This window comes from Oncorhynchus keta, unplaced genomic scaffold (assembly GCF_023373465.1).
Source record: "Oncorhynchus keta strain PuntledgeMale-10-30-2019 unplaced genomic scaffold, Oket_V2 Un_contig_19108_pilon_pilon, whole genome shotgun sequence".
In the NCBI taxonomy this organism is placed as follows: domain Eukaryota; kingdom Metazoa; phylum Chordata; class Actinopteri; order Salmoniformes; family Salmonidae; genus Oncorhynchus; species Oncorhynchus keta.
Window position 1 is genome coordinate 10,808 of NW_026281283.1, and position 19,698 is coordinate 30,505.

At 43.7% G+C, this 19,698-nt stretch overlaps 1 protein-coding gene across 3 annotated transcripts; it reads right to left on the reverse strand.

Annotated features, from left to right (window-relative positions):
- Positions 1-3,580: 3,580 nt before the first annotated feature.
- On the reverse strand, positions 3,581-19,353 carry LOC127920349 (actin, non-muscle 6.2). 3 transcript variants are annotated; one of them, XR_008106048.1, is made up of 7 exons: positions 19,200-19,353; positions 18,607-18,733; positions 17,753-17,992; positions 17,050-17,488; positions 16,444-16,625; positions 15,774-16,240; positions 3,581-3,778 (listed from the first exon to the last, which is right to left on the reverse strand). XR_008106048.1 is itself a non-coding variant. In XM_052504420.1 (6 exons), the coding sequence occupies exons 2-6, from the start codon at positions 18,730-18,732 to the stop codon at positions 4,098-4,100; spliced, it is 1,131 nt and encodes a 376-aa protein (XP_052360380.1). In that variant the 5' UTR covers position 18,733; positions 19,200-19,353; the 3' UTR covers positions 3,763-4,097. The 3 variants fall into 3 exon arrangements, 2 of the variants coding, with proteins under 2 accessions (XP_052360380.1, XP_052360379.1); XM_052504420.1 differs by lacking the exons at positions 15,774-16,240; positions 16,444-16,625; positions 17,050-17,488; positions 17,753-17,992 and adding exons at positions 4,449-4,630; positions 5,088-5,526; positions 5,761-6,000 and having other exon boundaries at positions 3,763-4,241; XM_052504419.1 differs by lacking the exon at positions 3,581-3,778 and having other exon boundaries at positions 15,758-16,240.
- Positions 19,354-19,698: the final 345 nt, after the last annotated feature.

Sequence of the window (19,698 nt, forward strand, 5' to 3'; positions counted from 1 at the left end):
ACTCCCTCCAAAGATTTTCTATGGGGTTGAGATCTGGAGACTGGCGAGGCCACTCCAGGACCTTGAAATGCTTCTTACGAAGCCACTCCTTCGTTGCCCGGGCGGTGTGTTTATGGATCATTATCATGCTGAAAGACCCAGCCACGTTTCATCTTCAATGCCCTTGTTGATGGAAGGAGGTTTTCACTCAAAATATCACAATACATGGCCCCATTCATTCTTTCCTTTACAAGGATCAGTCGTCCTGGTCCCTTTGCAGAAAAACAGCCCCAAAGCATGATGTTTCCACCCCCATGCTTCACAGTAGGTGTCACGTTCTGACCCTAGTTCTTGTGTTATTTGTTTGTTTTAGTTTGTCAGGATGTGAGTTGGGTGGGCATTCTATGTTTTGTGTTTCTAGGTTGGTTTTCTGTGTTCGGCCTAGTATGGTTCTCAATCAGAGGCAGGTGTCGTTAGTTGGGTTTCAATGTTGTTTTGTGGGTACTGTTTCGGTTTTGTTCACGTTTATTGTTTTGTATGTGTTCATGTTGAGTTTTTCATATTAAAAACCATAAACACTTACCACGCCGCATCTTGGTCCGATCCTTGCTACACCTCCTCTTCAGACAAAGAGGAGGAAAACCCTTACAGTAGGTATGGTGTTCTTTGGATGCAACTCAGCATTCTTTTTCCTCCAAACACAACGAGTTGAGTTTTTACCAAAAAGTTATATTTTGGTTTCATCTGACCATATGATATTCTCCCAATCTTCTTCTGGATCATCCAAATGCTCTCTAGCAAACTTCAGACGGGCCTGGACATGTACTGGCTTAAGCAGGGGGACACGTCTGGCACTGCAGGATTTGAGTCCCTGGCGGCATAGTGTGTTACTGATGGTAGGCTTTGTTACTTTGGTCCCAGCTCTCTGCAGGTCATTCACTAGGTCCCCCCGTGTGGTTCTGGGATTTTTGCTCACCGTTCTTGTGATCATTTTGACCCCACAGGGTGAGATCTTGCGTGGAGCCCCAGATCAAGGGAGATTATCAGTGGTCTTGTATGTCTTCCATTTCCTAACAATTGCTCCCACAGTTGATTTCTTCAAACCAAGCTCCTTACCTATTGCAGATTCAGTCTTCCCTTTCTGGTGCAGGTCTACAATTTTGTTTCTGGTGTCCTTTGACAGCTCTTTGGTCTTGGACATGGTGGAGTTTGTAGTGTGACTGTTTGAGGTTGTGGACAGGTGTCTTTTATACTGATAACAAGTTCAAACAGGTGCCATTAATACAGGTAACGAGTGGAGGACAGAGGAGCCTCTTAAAGAAGTTACAGGTCTGTGAGAGCCATAAATCTTGCTTGTTTGTAGGTGACCAAATACTTATTTTCCACCATCATTTGCAAATAATTAAATAAAAAATCCTACAATGTGATTTTCTGGATTTGTTTTCTAATTTTGTCTGTCATAGTTGATGTGTACCTATGATGAAAATTACAGGCCTCTCTCATCTTTTTAAGTGGGAGAACTTGCACAATTGGTGGCTGACTAAATACTTTTTTGCCCCACTGTATATGGGGCTTTGGTGACAAACGGATGGCACTGTGATAGACTGCATCCAATTTGTGGAGTTACAAGGGTATGTTTGGCAGCATGAGTGAAGGATGCTTTGTTGCGAAATAGGAAGCCAATTCTAGATTTAACTTTGGATTGGAGATGTTTGATGTGGGTCTGGAAGGAGAGTTTACAGTCTAACCAGACACCTAGGTATTTGTAGTTGTCCACGTATTCTAAGTCAGAGCCGTCCAGAGTAGTGATGTTGGACAGGCGGGCAGGTGCAGGCAGCGGTCGGTTGAAGAGCATGCATTTAGTTTTACTTGTATTTAAAAGCAGTTGGAGGCCACGGAAGGAGAGTTGTATGGCATTGAAGTTTGCTTGGAGGGTTGTTAACACAGTGTCCAAAGAAGGGCCAAAGTATACAGAATGGTGTCATCTGCGTAGAGGTGGATCAGAGACTCACCAGCAGCAAGAGCGACATCATTGATATATACAGAGAAGAGAGTCGGTCCAAGAATTGAACCCTGTGGCACCCCCATAGAGACTGCCAGAGGTCCGGACAGCAGACCCTCCGATTTGACACACTGAACTCTATCAGAGAAGTAGTTGGTGAACCAGGCGAGGCAGTCATTTGAGAAACTAAGGCTGTCGAGTCTGCCAATGAGGATGTGGTGATTGACAGAGTCGAAAGCCTTGGCCAGATCATTGAATACGGCTGCACAGTAATGTTTCTTATCGATGGCAGTTAAGAGATCGTTTAGGACCTAGAGCATGGCTGAGGTGAACCCATGACCAGCTTTGAAACCAGATTGCATATCAGAGAGGGTATGGTGAGATTCGAAATGGTCGGTAATCTGTTTGTCGACTTGGCTTTCGAAGATCTTAGAAAGGCAGTGTAGGATAGATATGTCTGTAGCAGTTTGGGTCAAGAGTGTCCCCCCCTTTGAAGAGGGGGATGACCGCAGCTGCTTTCCAATCTTTGGGACTCTCAGACGACACGAAAGAGGTTGAACAGGCTAGTAATAGGGGTGGCAACAATTTCGGCAGATAATTTTAGAAAGGGTCCAGATTGTCTAGCCCGGCTGATTTGTAGGTCCAGATTTTGCAGCTCTTCAGAAAAATCAGCTGACTGGATTTGGGAGAAGGAGAAATACACTGGAGATCTGGAGTACTGCTCATACACTGGAGGTCTGGAGTTCAGCTCATACACATGAGGTCTGAACTACTGCTGGTTCTGTTCTACCTAATCATTAATGGCACCCACCTGGTATCCCAGGTCTAAATCAATACCTGATTAGAGGGGAACAATGAAAAATAAAGCAGTGGAACTGTCTTCCAGTCCAGATATGAATATGAGGGCTATACAGTATCAGGTCTAGGTACATGCAGCCAACAAAACAACATATAGACTAAGATCCCTGAGGGTTTAGATTAAACTGAGGTTCTCCCATGCTCAGTCAGTCTTCACTACCAGTGTAGGTCATGTGAAGGCACTGCCATCTAGTGGACATCATGTAAATCAAGGATCTCCAACTGCAGGCGTTACTTCCAGGACTAACCCCTAGCACTGTTCGATAGGATCATTAAATTACACCCATCTGGTGCCCCAGGTCTAGATAAATACTGAGTATAATCAGTGAACCTGGCTGAGTGAAATGTGCCTGCCGTATGAAGTCCCACCCAGTTGACCAGAGTGACCGATGCCAAAACAGGTGTCGGGTCTAGACAGCTCTTTGGTAAACTCACCTGCTTCAGTCTGGGATTTAAACTGTCATCAGGTGTTTTAGCACTGGTGTAGAACACACACATGCAAAGCCTTTCATGACGAGACCCCCCTGATATAAAATTAGCTGTCCTCTTATGTTCACATCATCACTGATGTGATTAGAACAGCTACTTCCGTTCATTAGCATGTACTCCTGTCAAAGACAGTGGGCTTTCAGTGTACATTATAGAAGTGGCTTCACCTTGCCTTCATCTATACTGAGATGAAAGAATGTCATCTGGTCAGCACATCACAAAGATCTGAGAGATGAAGTCATAAACGTGAGGTTCACCAAGAGAATTTAACAATGAGAAAACCATTTGATTTAACCTGCAGTGGGTTCCAGCCAATGACAAATACATTAAGTGTGTTTACAAATCACATCATTCCCTGAAATGATCAGTAAATTTAAAAAAGTAGTGTCAAACACATTACAAGACTTAATGTTGAAAATAGACTACACAGAGTATCACATTACAGTGAACCTTTATTTAATGGCCCAGTAGCAGATGCTACATACAAGACTAATAGTAACAAATACAACACAAGGCAGAATGTCACAACCCTAACACTGAGCCTACCCAGAAACCACCCTGTCACTCCCCCCAGGACACCATGTAGAACTGAAACAATATGGCTTTATCTCTACCGGTTAGGATAGGGGGAAGTCACTGCTACTCATCTGATCATTTTAGAGCCACAGAAATTAGGGGATAGGGGCAAGGTGTTGGCTTCTGGACAGGAGAGCCATCTGAAATAACAGACTCCCTGAAAGGAGTAACACCGAGGTTAAGAGTCAAGGTTTTAGAAACATTTGCGGTGGACGATAGACGGGCCGGATTCCTCGTATTCCTGCTTGGAAATCCACATCTGTTGGAAGGTGGAGAGAGAGGCCAGGATGGAACCGCCAATCCACACAGAGTATTTACGCTCTGGAGGGGCGATGATCTGGCAACAAGAGATATGAACGTATTCATTAGTAAAACAGGGAGATCTAAATTGGTTTTAGTGCAGAATACAGTCATAAATTAGATTTCTGATGAAAGTATTTGGGAAGCCAAAAAGATCACATGAGAAAAAATAAATATGGCTCGTTGAGAGATGCCACACTGAATGACCATGGGCTAAGTCACAGAATAACATGTGAATGCCCACCTTAATCTTCATAGTAGGAGGTGCCAAGCCACTGATCTCCTTCTGCATTCTATCAGCGATGCCAGGGAACATGGTGGTTCCACCTGAGAGAACAGTGTTGGCATACAGGTCTTTCCTGATGTCCACATCACACTTCATGATAGAGTTGTAGGTGGTCTCGTGCACTCCAGTGCTTTCCATTCCTACAAAAGCAAGCATGTACATGTCAACCCTAGGAACAGAAATTAACAGGCCTACAAGTATGGCTCTTTTAATGAGGTCAGTGAACACACAACTGGCAAGAACCTCAGAGCTCCAGAGGATTGTATAGTGGTGAATGACTGTCACTAAGCAGAGTAACATTGTCTGGACAAGAACATTTGTACATGAATTGAAGAGCGACTCCAGTGGCCAAAAGGAACCTTTGTCCGCTGATTTATAAAAAAATACATTTTAAAAAAGCCAGAAAGTTGGGCGTTTAGTGCTTATGAATAGTCATATCAAAAGGAAACATCATTTTCAGAGCCTCCATTTTAGTAGTGGATAGAAATTAGGATTTCAGGACTAGAATTACTATAGTCGCCAGCCATAGACAAATGGCTTTTAACAAAGACATTTTTAGCTGAAGTTCCTCTTTAAAGACACAGAAAAACATCTCACCAATGAAGGACGGCTGGAACATGGTCTCAGGGCACCGGAAGCGCTCGTTGCCGATAGTGATGACCTGTCCATCAGGCAGCTCGTAGCTCTTCTCCAGAGAGGAACTGGAGGCAGAGGTATTCATCTCCTGCTCAAAGTCCAGCGCCACGTAGGCCAGCTTCTCCTTGATGTCGCGCACAATCTCCCTCTCGGCCGTGGTGGTGAAGCTGTAGCCACGCTCAGTCAGGATCTTCATCAGGTAGTCCGTGAGGTCACGTCCGGCCAGGTCCAGACGCAGGATGGCGTGGGGAAGAGCGTAGCCCTCGTAGATGGGCACCGTGTGGCTAACGCCATCCCCGGAATCCATCACGATTCCTGTGGTGCGACCAGATGCGTACAAAGAAAGCACGGCCTGGATACCTACATACATGGCTGGGCTGTTGAAGGTCTCAAACATGATCTGGTGGAAGAATAGAAGGTGGGAATTAGGACTGTGAGAGACCCTTTATAAAAAGGGTGTTTTAATAACCTACAAATACTGCTAAGAATGTGAGGCCCACCACTACCCTCAGGCAAGGTGAACAGAGTAACCCTGATGTGAAACTGCTCTACATTCTGCTAGTGGATGAGGAGTCCATGTAAATAAAATGGCTGGGTTTATTTGTATGTAAAAAACACTAATGCCCCCACTTACCTGGGTCATCTTCTCCCTGTTGGCTTTGGGGTTGAGTGGGGCCTCTGTGAGCAGGACGGGATGCTCTTCAGGGGCCACACGCAGCTCATTGTAGAAGGTGTGATGCCAGATCTTCTCCATGTCGTCCCAGTTGGTAACAATGCCGTGCTCGATGGGGTACTTCAGAGTCAGGATGCCCCTCTTGCTCTGGGCCTCATCTCCCACGTAGCTGTCCTTCTGTCCCATGCCCACCATCACACCCTGGGGAAGGAGACATTACCGTTACACTTTGTCCCTGCACTACGCATAAACTCAAGTTACACTACAGAAGTTGTTTTCAAATGTTGGCTTGAGTTGCCTGTATGCACTGTTTAAGAACAATCAATGTCTTAACTCATGAAATCACAATCAGGCTAACAATACATTATGCTTTTGTTAGTGTCCATATAGGCCTCTTCAAACTCTACCTCTTGGCTCAAAGTCAAATATAGAGATATCCCAAAGTCAAAATGTTCTACTGTAAGTAGACACATTCTCAAACATCTAAATTCCAAAATCATGGGTATTAATATGGAGTTGGTCCCCTCCTTTGCTGCTATAATAGCCTCCACTCTTCTGAGAAGGCTTTCCACTAGATGTTTGAACAATGCTGTGGGAATTGCTTCCATTCAGCCACAAGAACATTAGTGAAGTCAGGCACTGATGTTGAGCAAATGGAAAGGTGGCATTCTAGGTCAGTGCCACATTGATCCAGTCAAAGCTTTTCATGGGAAATGATCTTAAGGCCCTTCTTCTGACAACATGTGGATGAAACAGCCAAATCCACTCATTTGAAGGAGTCCCATTCTGTGAGCCTTTGTCCACAGGATAGTTTGTGTATAAAAGTATAGCCTGTACTGACTTGTTGGAAAGGTGGTGAATCCGATATCCAAGAGCCCAGCCAAATCCATGGTTCCAACCTGATGTCTGATATCCAAGAGGTCTGTCCAACAATGGAGGGGAAGACAGCACGGGAGCATCATCCCCTGCAAAACCAGCCTTGCACATGCCTGAACCATTGTCAACCACCAGTGCAGCAATTTCATCTTCAGCCATTCTGTAAAAAAACAAAGAGGATTAATGAATCAAGGCCTAAAAAGCAAGAACAAAGCCATACCATTTTCTGGGTCAGGGTATATCATCAACACAGACCAATTACTACAGTATAAATGAGACAAATTAGAGGTCCTCATTAGTAAGTAGTAGACATAGTCAGCTGTAATCCGTAACAATTAGTTCAAATGTTTGACCAGTGATTTAAAGGAACTAGTCTACTAGCAGACCTTGTAAAAACAGTGGAATTGAACAAAAGTCATTTGGAACAAAGCAAAGAATTCCAATCAGTCATTTATTCTCTCAATATATGGCTCCGATCCCAACAGCTCAAACACGTATTCACAGACAAATCCAAGCAAAGCTGTATTTCAAATCAAGTGATTTTAACCATAGCTAGAACACATTTAGCGATACAACTCGACATTTCAGATTGGCTTTCTCAAACGTCGGGATAGTGGCGTTTGCTTACCTGTCAGTTAGGATGCTTTCTCTTCAAGAATCCGGGAATGATGTCTTCAATGAAGTGTAGCATCCACATTTCAGCAGGAGACTATATACCTCCTTTTCTCCACAACCGAGTCTCATCCTCCGCCTTCGCGTTCACCTGCTCACACCAAATATGGGCATTGTTTTCAAAAAAAGACACCGGATTGGATTGGGAGGTGTTTTACGGTGGAAGTGACCGACCGTTGTCATTCACATGGTAGACGACAATAAAGAGATTGGAAGGTAACAGGTACATGTTGAGTTAGCCGAAAGGTTTTGGGTCATTTAAAGTCAGTATAATTTGGAAATGTAAGCAACGTCGTTGAATGTGTTAGCAGGCTAACCCAATATCAAGTGAACCCACATTGTGGAAAAGACAACAAAGTAGAGGTCTGGGGAAAAGAGGTCTGGGGCGATCATTTTGTAGTGAGACAAAAGTAGCCGATAGTGCGCGATCAAATGTAATACCTCTATGTGCTCGATCTGTTGATAATGGGATATGTAGATAGGGCGAGTCGGTCAAGGATCGATTCGGACAAGGTGGTCAATTCAATGACAAGCGACAGTTTATTCAGAGTAAAGATATCTGGTACAACGTATACGGGCTCATTCATTTGGCTCATCAAGGAACCAGCAGAAAGAAGCCCCGATAACAGATTGCAAGCTCCGTTATGTACAGTACAGAAAGTAGGTTGAGTCTGGAAGTCACGGTCTTTTGGTTGGCCACAGTTGAGGTGTTGTCTTCTTGGAATTGGTCCTGTTGAGCCGTCCGTCGTTCCTCCGGGTCTATCGGGCTGTTCTCAGTCACACAATGTTCGGCTAGGAAGGAGATTGTGTGTGTGTGCTTGTGTCTGCAAGTCAAGGCTGTGTCTCTTCCTCCCAATGTGTGGGTGTATGTCTTATCTGTGTGTCCTCGGCAGTTAGTGTGTGTATGTGTGTGTGTGGGTGTGGAAGCTATCCTGTATGGGACCTAACATGTTTCACTGTGAAAATACGTTGTCTCAGTTATAGCAATGTAATAGCAGTAGGCTGGTCACTTGCATAAGAAATAGCAATTCTTTACAGATCCCTTCGTAATTTATGAACATGGCTTGATTGTTTTGTTTTGTTAAATAAATGTTTCCCAAACTATTATTTTGAAAGATCAGCTGCGTGTCATGCATCAGATCTGCGCACCCTGGACCAGAGTGTTGCATTGAAAGTTTGACGAGAGACAGGCATAGGTGGGCTATGCTGCCCTTCATAGTCTGTAGACATTAATCAAATACATATTAGACCATGTCAAATACGTGACCTGTGTTTAGTTATTCAGTACTTTACAATGCAACCTCAAAGCACCTAGTATACACAGGCAGCCTAATTCTGATCTGATTGGTCAAAATACCAATAATTGGGCAAAATATCAGAATTGGGCTGCCTTTGGGTAAAAATCAGGTATAATTGCTCCCGAAATACAGGCGAGCAGAAGGCAATTCTTGTAAAAAAAAAAAAAAAACTCAATGTGTGAGAGGCCTGTACTGTCTGTGGGGCTGTAATTGGCTAACAGGCAGTAGTGGTGTGTGGGTAGAATCACTGGGGAAGCCAAACCTATGTGTTGTGATAATTGCGTTGTTTGCTCTATAACATGTTAGCTCATATGCCTTGCGACCGTGATAAATAGGTCTAAGGTCGAGACAATAAGAAGACACAGTCGCTGAATAAATTCAACAACACCTTTGTTTCATCACAAAACAGGAGAGCAACCTCTGTCTGGTTGAGTCCACAAAGCATATTTCATGCTATATTCTGACGAAAGAATGCTTTATGGTTCATTGCTAATGAGCAAATAGATGGATTACTGGTATCTGAAACCATTTCCTTATATTAATTATAAACTGGGTGGTTCGAGACCTGAATGCTGATTGGCTGACAGCCATGGTATATCAGACCGTATACCACGGGTATGACAAAACATGTATTTTTACTCCTCTAATTACGTTGGTATAGTTATAATAGCAGTAAGGCACCTCAGAGGTTTGTGATATACTGTTTGGCCAATATACCACGGCTAAGGGCTGTGTCCAGGCACTCTGCATTGTTAGCCGTTGTACAGTATACTGGCCATATAACACACCACCTCAGGCCTTATTGCTTAATTAGAACATATAAAACATAGGTCTACATAGCCCACAGGAGCTGTGTAGTAGAAACAGGAGATATTTATTCTGGTACAATTAACATATAACCTTTAACCTAAGGGGAAGAATAGGAAACTCTTTATCCAAGGGGTTATTTGTCACATAAATGGAAAGTTTTAGTGACAGAAGAAGCTGTTTAGTAGTAAAGAGGATTAATGTCTGTGTATGCACTCTACTGGTCTTGCTGGAGACACTTTCACAGTTATAGTCAGTCTGTCTTCAGAAAAAAATTGATCTATATATCTGTGTCATATCCATGCAATAATTGAGGTTACCCATTTTAACTCCCTTTTCGAAAATGCAGATATTTTCCTGTGTATGACCACTAAGGGGCAATGCAGTTCAATCTCCAACAGACCTGGCGCCCTACCAGACGATCGTCACTGTAGTTACCACAGCCACAAAGTCATAAACCCCGCCCATTTCTAGCCCTTTTTTTTTTTTTTTACAGACAATGAGACCATTTTTACTTTGTGGCTGTGCTATCTAGTGGAAACCCTACCACACAGTGCTCATCTTACCGCTGTCCCCCACCCACTCAGCAACAATGGTAGTTAATGCCGTTTTCGGTTTTCTGCTGTGTGCCTCTCCTCCATGTTTTGTGTTCAGTCCCTACATGGGACTTCATTTCCCAAGAGCTCATCAATGTGATGTGTTTCTGCAGTGATGTATTACAGCATGTTCATAGACATCCAACAATCTGTTGCTCCACATATGGTGTTTGAGAGCTGGCGCTTTGTGGGTCTACTTGCAGAGCAATCATTGTACAATTTCTCCATCCTCCATCCATCCCGTCACGGTTTTGGCATCTAGTCTGGTTTGTATTGCCTTACAGGACTTCTCTGCTGTCGCTTCCCTATCTCACTCTCTGACATTTTTTAAACTGTTAACGAGGATGACGTGCTGGGCGCTTTAAATAAGTAATTTTAAAGATACATATCTCCTACTAACATATCTCCTCCTACTAACATATCTCCTACTAACATATCTCCTCCTACTAACATATCTCCTACTAACATATCTCCTCCTACTAACATATCTCCTTCTAACATCAATTCAAGGGCTTTATTGACATGGGAAACATGTGTTAACATTGCCAAAGCAAGTGAGGTAGATAATATATGAAGTGAATATATAAAGTGAAATAAACAATAAAAATTAACAGTAAACATTACACATACAGAAGTTTCAAAACAATAAAGACTTTACGAATGTCATATTATATATATACATATCTCCGACTAACATATCTCCTACTAACATATCTCCTACTAACATATCTCCTACTAACATATATCCTACTAACATATCTCCTACTAACATACAGTGGGGCAAAAAAGTATTTCGTCAGCCACCAAATGTGCAAGTTCTCCCTCTTAAAAAGATGAGAGGCCTGTAATTTTCATCATAGGTACACTTCAACTATGACAGACAAAATGAGGGGAAAAAAAACAGAAAATCACATTGTAGGACTTTTAATGAATTTATTTGCAAATGATGGTGGAAAATAAGTATTTTGTCACCTACAAACAAGCAAGATGTCTGGCTCTCACAGTCCTGTAACTTCTTCTTTAAGAGGCTCCTCTGTCCTCCACTCGTTACCTGTATTAATGGCACCTGTTTGAACATGTTATCAGTATAAAAGACACCTGTCCACAACCTCAAACAGTCACACTCCAAACTCCACTATGGCCAAGACCAAAGAACTGTCAAAGGACAACAGAAACAAAATTGTAGACCTGCACCAGGCTGGGAAGACTGAATCTGCAATAGGCAAGCAGCTTGGTTTGAAGAAATCAACTGTGGGAGCAATTATTAGGAAATGGAAGACATACAAGACCACTGATAATCTCCCTCGATCTGGGGCTCCACGCAAGATCTCACCCTGTGGGGTCAAAATGATCACAAGAATGGTGAGCAAAAATCCCAGAACCACACGGGGGGACCTAGTGAAATACCTGCAGAGAGCTGGGAACAAAGTAACAAAGCCTACCACCAGCAAGGGCATTGAAGATGAAACGTGGCTGGGTCTTTCAGCATGACAATGATCCCAAACACACCGCCCGGGCAACGAAGGAGTGGCTTCGTAAGAAGCATTTCAAGGTCCTGGAGTGGCCGAGCCAGTCTCCAGATCTCAACCCCATAGAAAATCTTTGGAGGGAGTTTGCCCAGCAACAGCCCCAAAACATCACTGCTCTAGAGGAGATATGCATGTAGGAATGGGAAAAAATACTAGCAACAGTGTGTGAAAACCTTGTGAAGACTTACAGAAAATGTTTGACCTCGGTCATTGCCAACAAAGGGTATATAACAAAGTATTGAGATAAACTTTTTTTTATTGACCAAATACTTATTTTCCACCATAATTTGCAAATAAATTCATGAAAAATCCTACAATGCGATTTTCTGCATTTTTCTGGAAGTGGGAGAACTTGCACAATTGGTGGCTGACTAAATACTTTTTTTGCCCCACTGTATCTCCTACTAACATATCTCCTAACATATCTCCTACTAACATATCTCATCCTACTAACATATCTCCTCCTACTAACATAAAAGCATTTTAGACAGCAGGTATAGTGTACATGGAACTATGAATGAGGTACTGGTCATCAAGAATATTCCTACATAGATCCAGGAGGAGTAATGCCTTTGAGAGCAGATATGCCATTTGTCCATTGCTTTGTTTTATTAATTCACGGGTGATATTTATGGATGATTATATCATTGTTTGGGGAATAAATACGTTTAAATTAAATATTCAATGACATCAGAGCATAATTGGAGCTGTTATGCAAATGTAAAATCCAATAGATAATTCACTCATCCTTTACCTCCTTTTCAGAGAAAATGTTGTTATTGATCAATGAACTCACCAAATTGTCTCAACGATCTCATACCCCACAAGGGGCCAAAGCCTCATGAATTTTCCTCAAAAGGATGGAAAACAATAAACAGCCAGTTGGGTGTGAAACTGTCACTAATTAGTAAGGAACTCCCCTCACCTGGTTGTCTAGGTCTTATTGGAAAAAACAAAAACCCACAGACACTCGACCCTCCGTGGAATGAGTTTGACACCCGATTTAACCTATGCTTCTATACATCAGGGGCATACTCTGGAGTACTGCTCATACACTGGAGATCTGGAGGTCTGGAGTACTGCTCATACACTGGAGATCTGGAGGTCTGGAGTACTGCTCATACACTGGAGGTCTGGAGTTCTGGAGTACTGCTCATACACTGGAGGTCTGGAGTACTGCTCATACACTGGAGATCTGGAGGTCTGGAGTACTGCTCATACACTGGAGATCTGGAGGTCTGGAGTACTGCTCATACACTGGAGGTCTGGAGTACAGCTCATACACTGGAGGTCTGGAGTACAGCTCATACACTGGAGGTCTGGAGTACTGCTCATACACTGGAGGTCTGAACTACTGCTGGTTCTGTTCTACCTAATCATTAATGGCACCCACCTGGTATCCCAGGTCTAAATCAATACCTGATTAGAGGGGAACAATGAAAAATAAAGCAGTGGAACTGTCTTCCAGTCCAGATATGAATATGAGGGCTATACAGTATCAGTTCTAGGTACATGCAGCCAACAAAACAACATATTATAGACTAAGATCCCTGAGGGTTTAGATTAAACCACTGAGGTTCTCCCATGCTCAGTCAGCACTGTCTTCACTACCAGTGTAGGTCATGTGACAGCAGCACTGTCTTCACTACCAGTGTAGGTCATGTGACAGCAGCACTGTCTTCACTACCAGTGTAGGTCATGTGACATGGAGGGAACACTGCTGGAGGTTCAAACTCAGAAAAGACACAGTCTTCTGCTGAATCCCCATCACCATCTTGGAGGGTGGTCCAAATGATTAGCCTGGGAACTGTTTGTCGTAAGACCCTCAGCCCTCAGTTCATACAGTGAACAATTAGGTCATGCCCTGAAACTCCCCATCATTCAAGTCACGATTGTGCTCTAATAAAAGTCTACCATGTCAAACTGCCAATAGAGTCAACATACAAGTGTAAAAACAAATGGTCAGTTAGAAATGATGCTACTAATGAACATGTAGGTCACAAACACTGTCTCACTAAGAGTCTGGTCATGTGACAGCAGCACTGTCTTCACTACCACTGGAGTCATGTGACAGTACATGTCATACACCAGTTTAGGTCATGTGACAGCAGAGCTCTTACTGCATGTGACAAGCACTGGAGGTCTGTGACAGCAGTACTGCTCTTACTACTGGTGTAGGTGGGTGACTGTCAATCACTGCTACTACCAGAGGTCATGCCTGGAAGTACTGCTCATACCTGGTGGAATGTGAGCAGGACTGCTTCACTACCACTGGAGGTCATGTGACAGTTCACTGCTTCACACCAGCACAGCAGCACTGTCTTCTGATACCTGTAGGTCATGTGACATTTGGATGTATGCTCAAACACTAAGGTGTCAAAGTTGGAGAAACCCCGTCTGCCCTCAAGCCCTGTCTGGACAACGGTTCATTGATCTAGTCAGGTCATTACAATATGTTTTTGAGGAAATTGTAGAAATAAAAATGTCCCTTCAGAAGTTCCAGCTAGGCCAGATAACATTATTTAGCTAATTAATTTGCTAGGTATCATACAGTAGGCGTATATTAATAATTATATATTTAATAGTAGACATGCACTCAATTGACTGTAGCGCATATAAAGCATCCACAAGCTACCGGTGGCAGGATGAATGAGTGATGAATTTCCAGGCAAGGACAGTCCATTTAAAAACCATTCCTCCGTCGCCCCTTAATGTGGAAGTGTATACTCGTCAGACGTCATGATACATCAGAAGTGTCCACTTCATTTGAGGGCTGAGGGGATATGGTGTCTTAAGTGTTGACCTCAAACACTGTCTTCCCTACCAGTGTAGGTCATGTGACAGAATGTGAAAGCAGCACCTGCTCCCCTACCAGTGTAGGTCATGTGACAGAATGTGAAAGCAGCACCTGCTCCCCTACCAGTGTAGGTCATGTGACAGAATGTGAAAGCAGCACCTGCTCCCCTACCAGTGTAGGTCATGTGACAGAATGTGAAAGCAGCACCTGCTCCCCTACCAGTGTAGGTCATGTGACAGAATGTGAAAGCAGCACCTGCTCCCCTACCAGTGTAGGTCATGTGACAGAATGTGAAAGCAGCACCTGCTCCCCTACCAGTGTAGGTCATGTGACAGAATGTGAAAGCAGCACCTGCTCCCCTACCAGTGTCAGGTCATGTGACAGAATGTGAAAGCAGCACCTGCTCCCCTACCAGTGTAGGTCATGTGACAGAATGTGAAAGCAGCACCTGCTCCCTACCAGTGTAGGTCATGTGACAGAATGTGAAAGCAGCACCTGCTCCCCTGCCAGTGTAGGTCATGTGACAGAATGTGAAGACGGCACTGCCATCTAGTGCTTCTACGCCTGCATTGCTTGCTTTTTGGGGTTTTAGGCTGTGTTTCTGTACAGCACTTTGAGATATCAGCTGATGTACGAAGGGCTATATAAATACATTTGATTTAGTGGACATGGCATGTAAATCAGGGATCTCCAGATGCAGGCCTGGAGTTACTTCCAGGACTAACCCTAGCGCTGTTCGATGGGTGCAATTTAATGATCCTATCTGGTGCCCCAGGTCTAGATACTGAAAGTGAACCTGGCTTCGAGTTCGATTGAAATGTGCCTGCCGTATGAAGTCCCACCCAGTTGACCAGCGTGACCTATGCCAAAACCACCATCGGGTCTAGTGAGTTCTTTGGTAAACTCACCTGCTTCAGTCTGGGATTTAAATACTGTCATCAGGTGTAGAACACACACCTGCAAAGCTTTTCATGACAAGACCCCTGATATAAAATTAGCTGTCCTCTTATGTTCACAGCATCACTGATGTGATTAGAACAGCTACTTCCGTTCATTAGCATGTACTCCTGTCAAAGACAGTGGGCTTTCAGTGTACATTATAGAAGTGGCTTCACCTTGCCTTCATCTATACTGAGATGAAAGAATGTCATCTGGTCAGCACATCCCAAAGATCTGAGAGATGAAGCCATAAACATGAGGTTCACCAAGAGAATTTAACAATGAGAAAACCATTTGATTTAACCTGCAGTGGGTTCCAGCCAATGACAAATACATTAAGTGTGTTTACAAATCACATCATTCCCTGAAATGATCAGTAAATTTAAAAAAATAAGTGTCAAACACATTACAAGACTTAATGTTGCAAATAGACTACACAGAGTATCACATTACAGTGAACTTTTATTCTAATGGCCCAGTAGCAGATGTTACATACAAGACTAATAGTAACAAATACAACACAAGGCAGAATGTCACAACCCTAACACTGAGCCTACCCAGAAACCACCCTGTCACTCCCCCCAGGACACCATGTAGAACTGAAACAATATGGCTTTATCTCTACCGGTTAGGATAGGGGGAAGTCACTGATACTCATCTGATCATTTTAGAGCCACACAAATGCTTAGGGGACAGGGGCAAGGTGTTGGCTTCTGGACAGGAGAGCCATCTGAAATAACAGACTCCCTGAAAGGAGTAACACCGAGGTTAAGAGTCAAGGCTTTAGAAACATTTGCGGTGGACGATAGACGGGCCGGATTCCTCGTATTCCTGCTTGGAAATCCACATCTGTTGGAAGGTGGAGAGAGAGGCCAGGATGGAACCGCCAATCCACACAGAGTATTTACGCTCTGGAGGGGCGATGATCTGGCAACAAGAGATTTGAACATATTCATTAGTAAAACAGGGAGATCTAAAGTTGTTTTAGTGCAGAATACAGTCATAAATTAGATTTCTGATGAAAGTATTTGGGAAGCCAAAAAAAGATAGAGAAATAAAAATAGGGCTAGTCGAGAGATGCCACACTGAATGCCCATGGGCTAAAAGTCACAGAACACGTGAATGCCCACCTTAATCTTCATAGTAGGAGGTGCCAAGCCACTGATCTCCTTCTGCATTCTATCAGCGATGCCAGGGAACATAGTGGTTCCACCTGAGAGAACAGTGTTGGCATACAGGTCTTTCCTGATGTCCACATCACACTTCATGATAGAGTTGTAGGTGGTCTCATGCACTCCAGTGCTTTCCATTCCTACAAAAGCAAGCATGTACATGTCAACCCTAGGAACAGAAATTAACAGGCCTACAAGTATGGCTCTTTTAATGAGGTCAGTGAACACGCAACTGGCAAGAACCTCAGAGCTCCAGAGGATTGTATAGTGGTGAATGACTGTCACTAAGCTGAGTAACATTGTCTAGACAAGAACATTTGTACATGAATTGAAGAGCGACTCCAGTGGCCAAAAGGAACCTTTGTCCGCTGATTTATAAAAAAACACATTTTAAAAAAGCCAGAAAGTTGGGTGTTTAGTGCTTATGAAGAGTCATATCAATACATAACAGAGGGTGCATCTTCAGGACTAGAATTACTATAGTCGCCAGCCATAAACAAATGGCTTTTATCAAAGACATTTTTAGCTGAAGATCCTCTTTAAAGACATAGAAAAACATCTCACCAATGAAGGACGGCTGGAACATGGTCTCAGGGCACCGGAAGCGCTCGTTGCCGATAGTGATGACCTGTCCATCAGGCAGCTCGTAGCTCTTCTCCAGAGAGGAACTGGAGGCAGAGGTCTTCATCTCCTGCTCAAAGTCCAGCGCCACGTAGGCCAGCTTCTCCTTGATGTCGCGCACAATCTCCCTCTCGGCCGTGGTGGTGAAGCTGTAGCCACGCTCAGTCAGGATCTTCATCAGGTAGTCCGTGAGGTCACGTCCGGCCAGGTCCAGACGCAGGATGGCGTGGGGAAGAGCGTAGCCCTCGTAGATGGGCACCGTGTGGCTAACGCCATCCCCGGAATCCATCACGATTCCTGTGGTGCGACCAGATGCGTACAAAGAAAGCACGGCCTGGATACCTACATACATGGCTGGGCTGTTGAAGGTCTCAAACATGATCTGGTGGAAGAATAGAAGGTGGGAATTAGGACTGTGAGAGACCCTTTATAAAAAGGGTGTTTTAATAACCTACAAATACTGCTAAGAATGTGAGGCCCACCACTAATCAATACCTACCCTCAGGCAAGGTGAACAGAGTAACCCTGATGTGAAACTGCTCTACATTCTGTTGTGGATGAGGAGTCCATGTAAATAAAATGGCTGGGTTTATTTACTACTGCCACAGTGATGCATTTGTAAAAAAACACTAATGCCCCCACTTACCTGGGTCATCTTCTCCCTGTTGGCTTTGGGGTTGAGTGGGGCCTCTGTGAGCAGGACGGGATGCTCTTCAGGGGCCACACGCAGCTCATTGTAGAAGGTGTGATGCCAGATCTTCTCCATGTCGTCCCAGTTGGTAACAATGCCGTGCTCGATGGGGTACTTCAGAGTCAGGATGCCCCTCTTGCTCTGGGCCTCATCTCCCACGTAGCTGTCCTTCTGTCCCATGCCCACCATCACACCCTGGGGAAGGAGACATTACCGTTACACTTTGTCCCTGCACTACGCATAAACTCAAGTTACACTACAGAAGTTGTTTTCAAATGTTGGCTTGAGTTGCCTGTATGCGCTGTTTATGTAGAACAATCAATGTCTTAACTCATGAAATCACAATCTTTAGTTTAAGGCTACCAATACATTATGCTTTTGTTAGTGGGTTTGGGGAGGGGTGTCCCTTTCTTTTTAATGAGGCCATTTCTGGCCAATATTTGTCCATTTAGTGGACCTCTTGGCTCAAGAGCACCCCAGAAGGAAGAGTTCTGTGAGCTTGTGGCCTACCACTTCACAGCTGAGCCATTGTTGCTCCTAGATGTTTCCACTTCACTATAACAGCACTTAGTTGACCAGGGCAGCTCTAGCAGGGCAGAAATTTGACAAACTGACTTGTTGGAAAGGTGGCATTCTAGGACAGTGCCACATTGAAAGTCCGAGCTTTTCAGTAAGGCCTTTCTTCTGACAACATGTGGATGAAACAGCCAAATCCACTCATTTGAAGGAGTGTCCACATATAGTTTGTGTATAAAAGTATAGCCTGTATTAAGTGAATCCGATATCCAAGAGCCCAGTATGGTTCCAACCTGATGTCTGGGTCTTCCAACAATGGAGGGGAAGACAGCACGGGGAGCATCATCCCCTGCAAAACCAGCCTTGCACATGCCTGAACCATTGTCAACCACCAGTGCAGCAATTTCATCTTCAGCCATTCTGTAAAAAAAAAACAAAGAGGATTAATGAATCAAGGCCTAAAAATCAAGAACAAAGCCATACCATTTTCTGGGTCAGGGTATATCATCAACACAGACCACCAATTACTACAGTATAAATGAGACAAATTAGAAGTCCTCATAAGTGTAGACATAGTCAGCTGTAATTCGTAATAATTAGTTCAAATGTTTGACCAGTGATTTAAAAGAGCACTAGTCTACTAGCAGACCTTGTAAAAACAGTGGAAATACAATCATTTGGAACAAAGCAAAGAATTCCAATCAGTCATTTATTCTCTCAATATATGGCTCCGATCCCAACAGCTCAAACACGTATTCACAGACAAATCCAAGCAAAGCTGTATTTCAAATCAAGTGATTTTAACCATAGCTAGAACACATTTAGCGATACAACTCGACATTTCAGATTGGCTTTCTCAAACGTCGGGATAGTGGCGTTTGCTTACCTGTCAGTTAGGATGCTTTCTCTTCAAGAATCCGGGAATGATGTCTTCAATGAAGTGTAGCATCCACATTTCAGCAGGAGACTATATACCTCCTTTTCTCCACAACCGAGTCTCATCCTCCGCCTTCGCGTTCACCTGCTCACACCAAATATGGGCATTGTTTTCAAAAAAAGACACCGGATTGGATTGGGAGGTGTTTTACGGTGGAAGTGACCGACCGTTGTCATTCACATGGTATACGATATTAAAGAGATTGGAAGGTAACAGGTACATGTTGGGTAACCGAAAGGTTTTGGTTAATTTAAATTCAGTATCATTTGGAAATGTAAGCAACGTCGTTGAATGTGTTAGCAGGCTAACCCAATATCAAGTGAACCCACATTGTGGAAAAGACAACAAAGTAGAGGTCTGGGGAAAAGAGGTCTGGGGCGATCATTTTGTAGTGAGACAAAAGTAGCCGATAGTGCGCGATCAAATGTAATACCTCTATGTGCTCGAT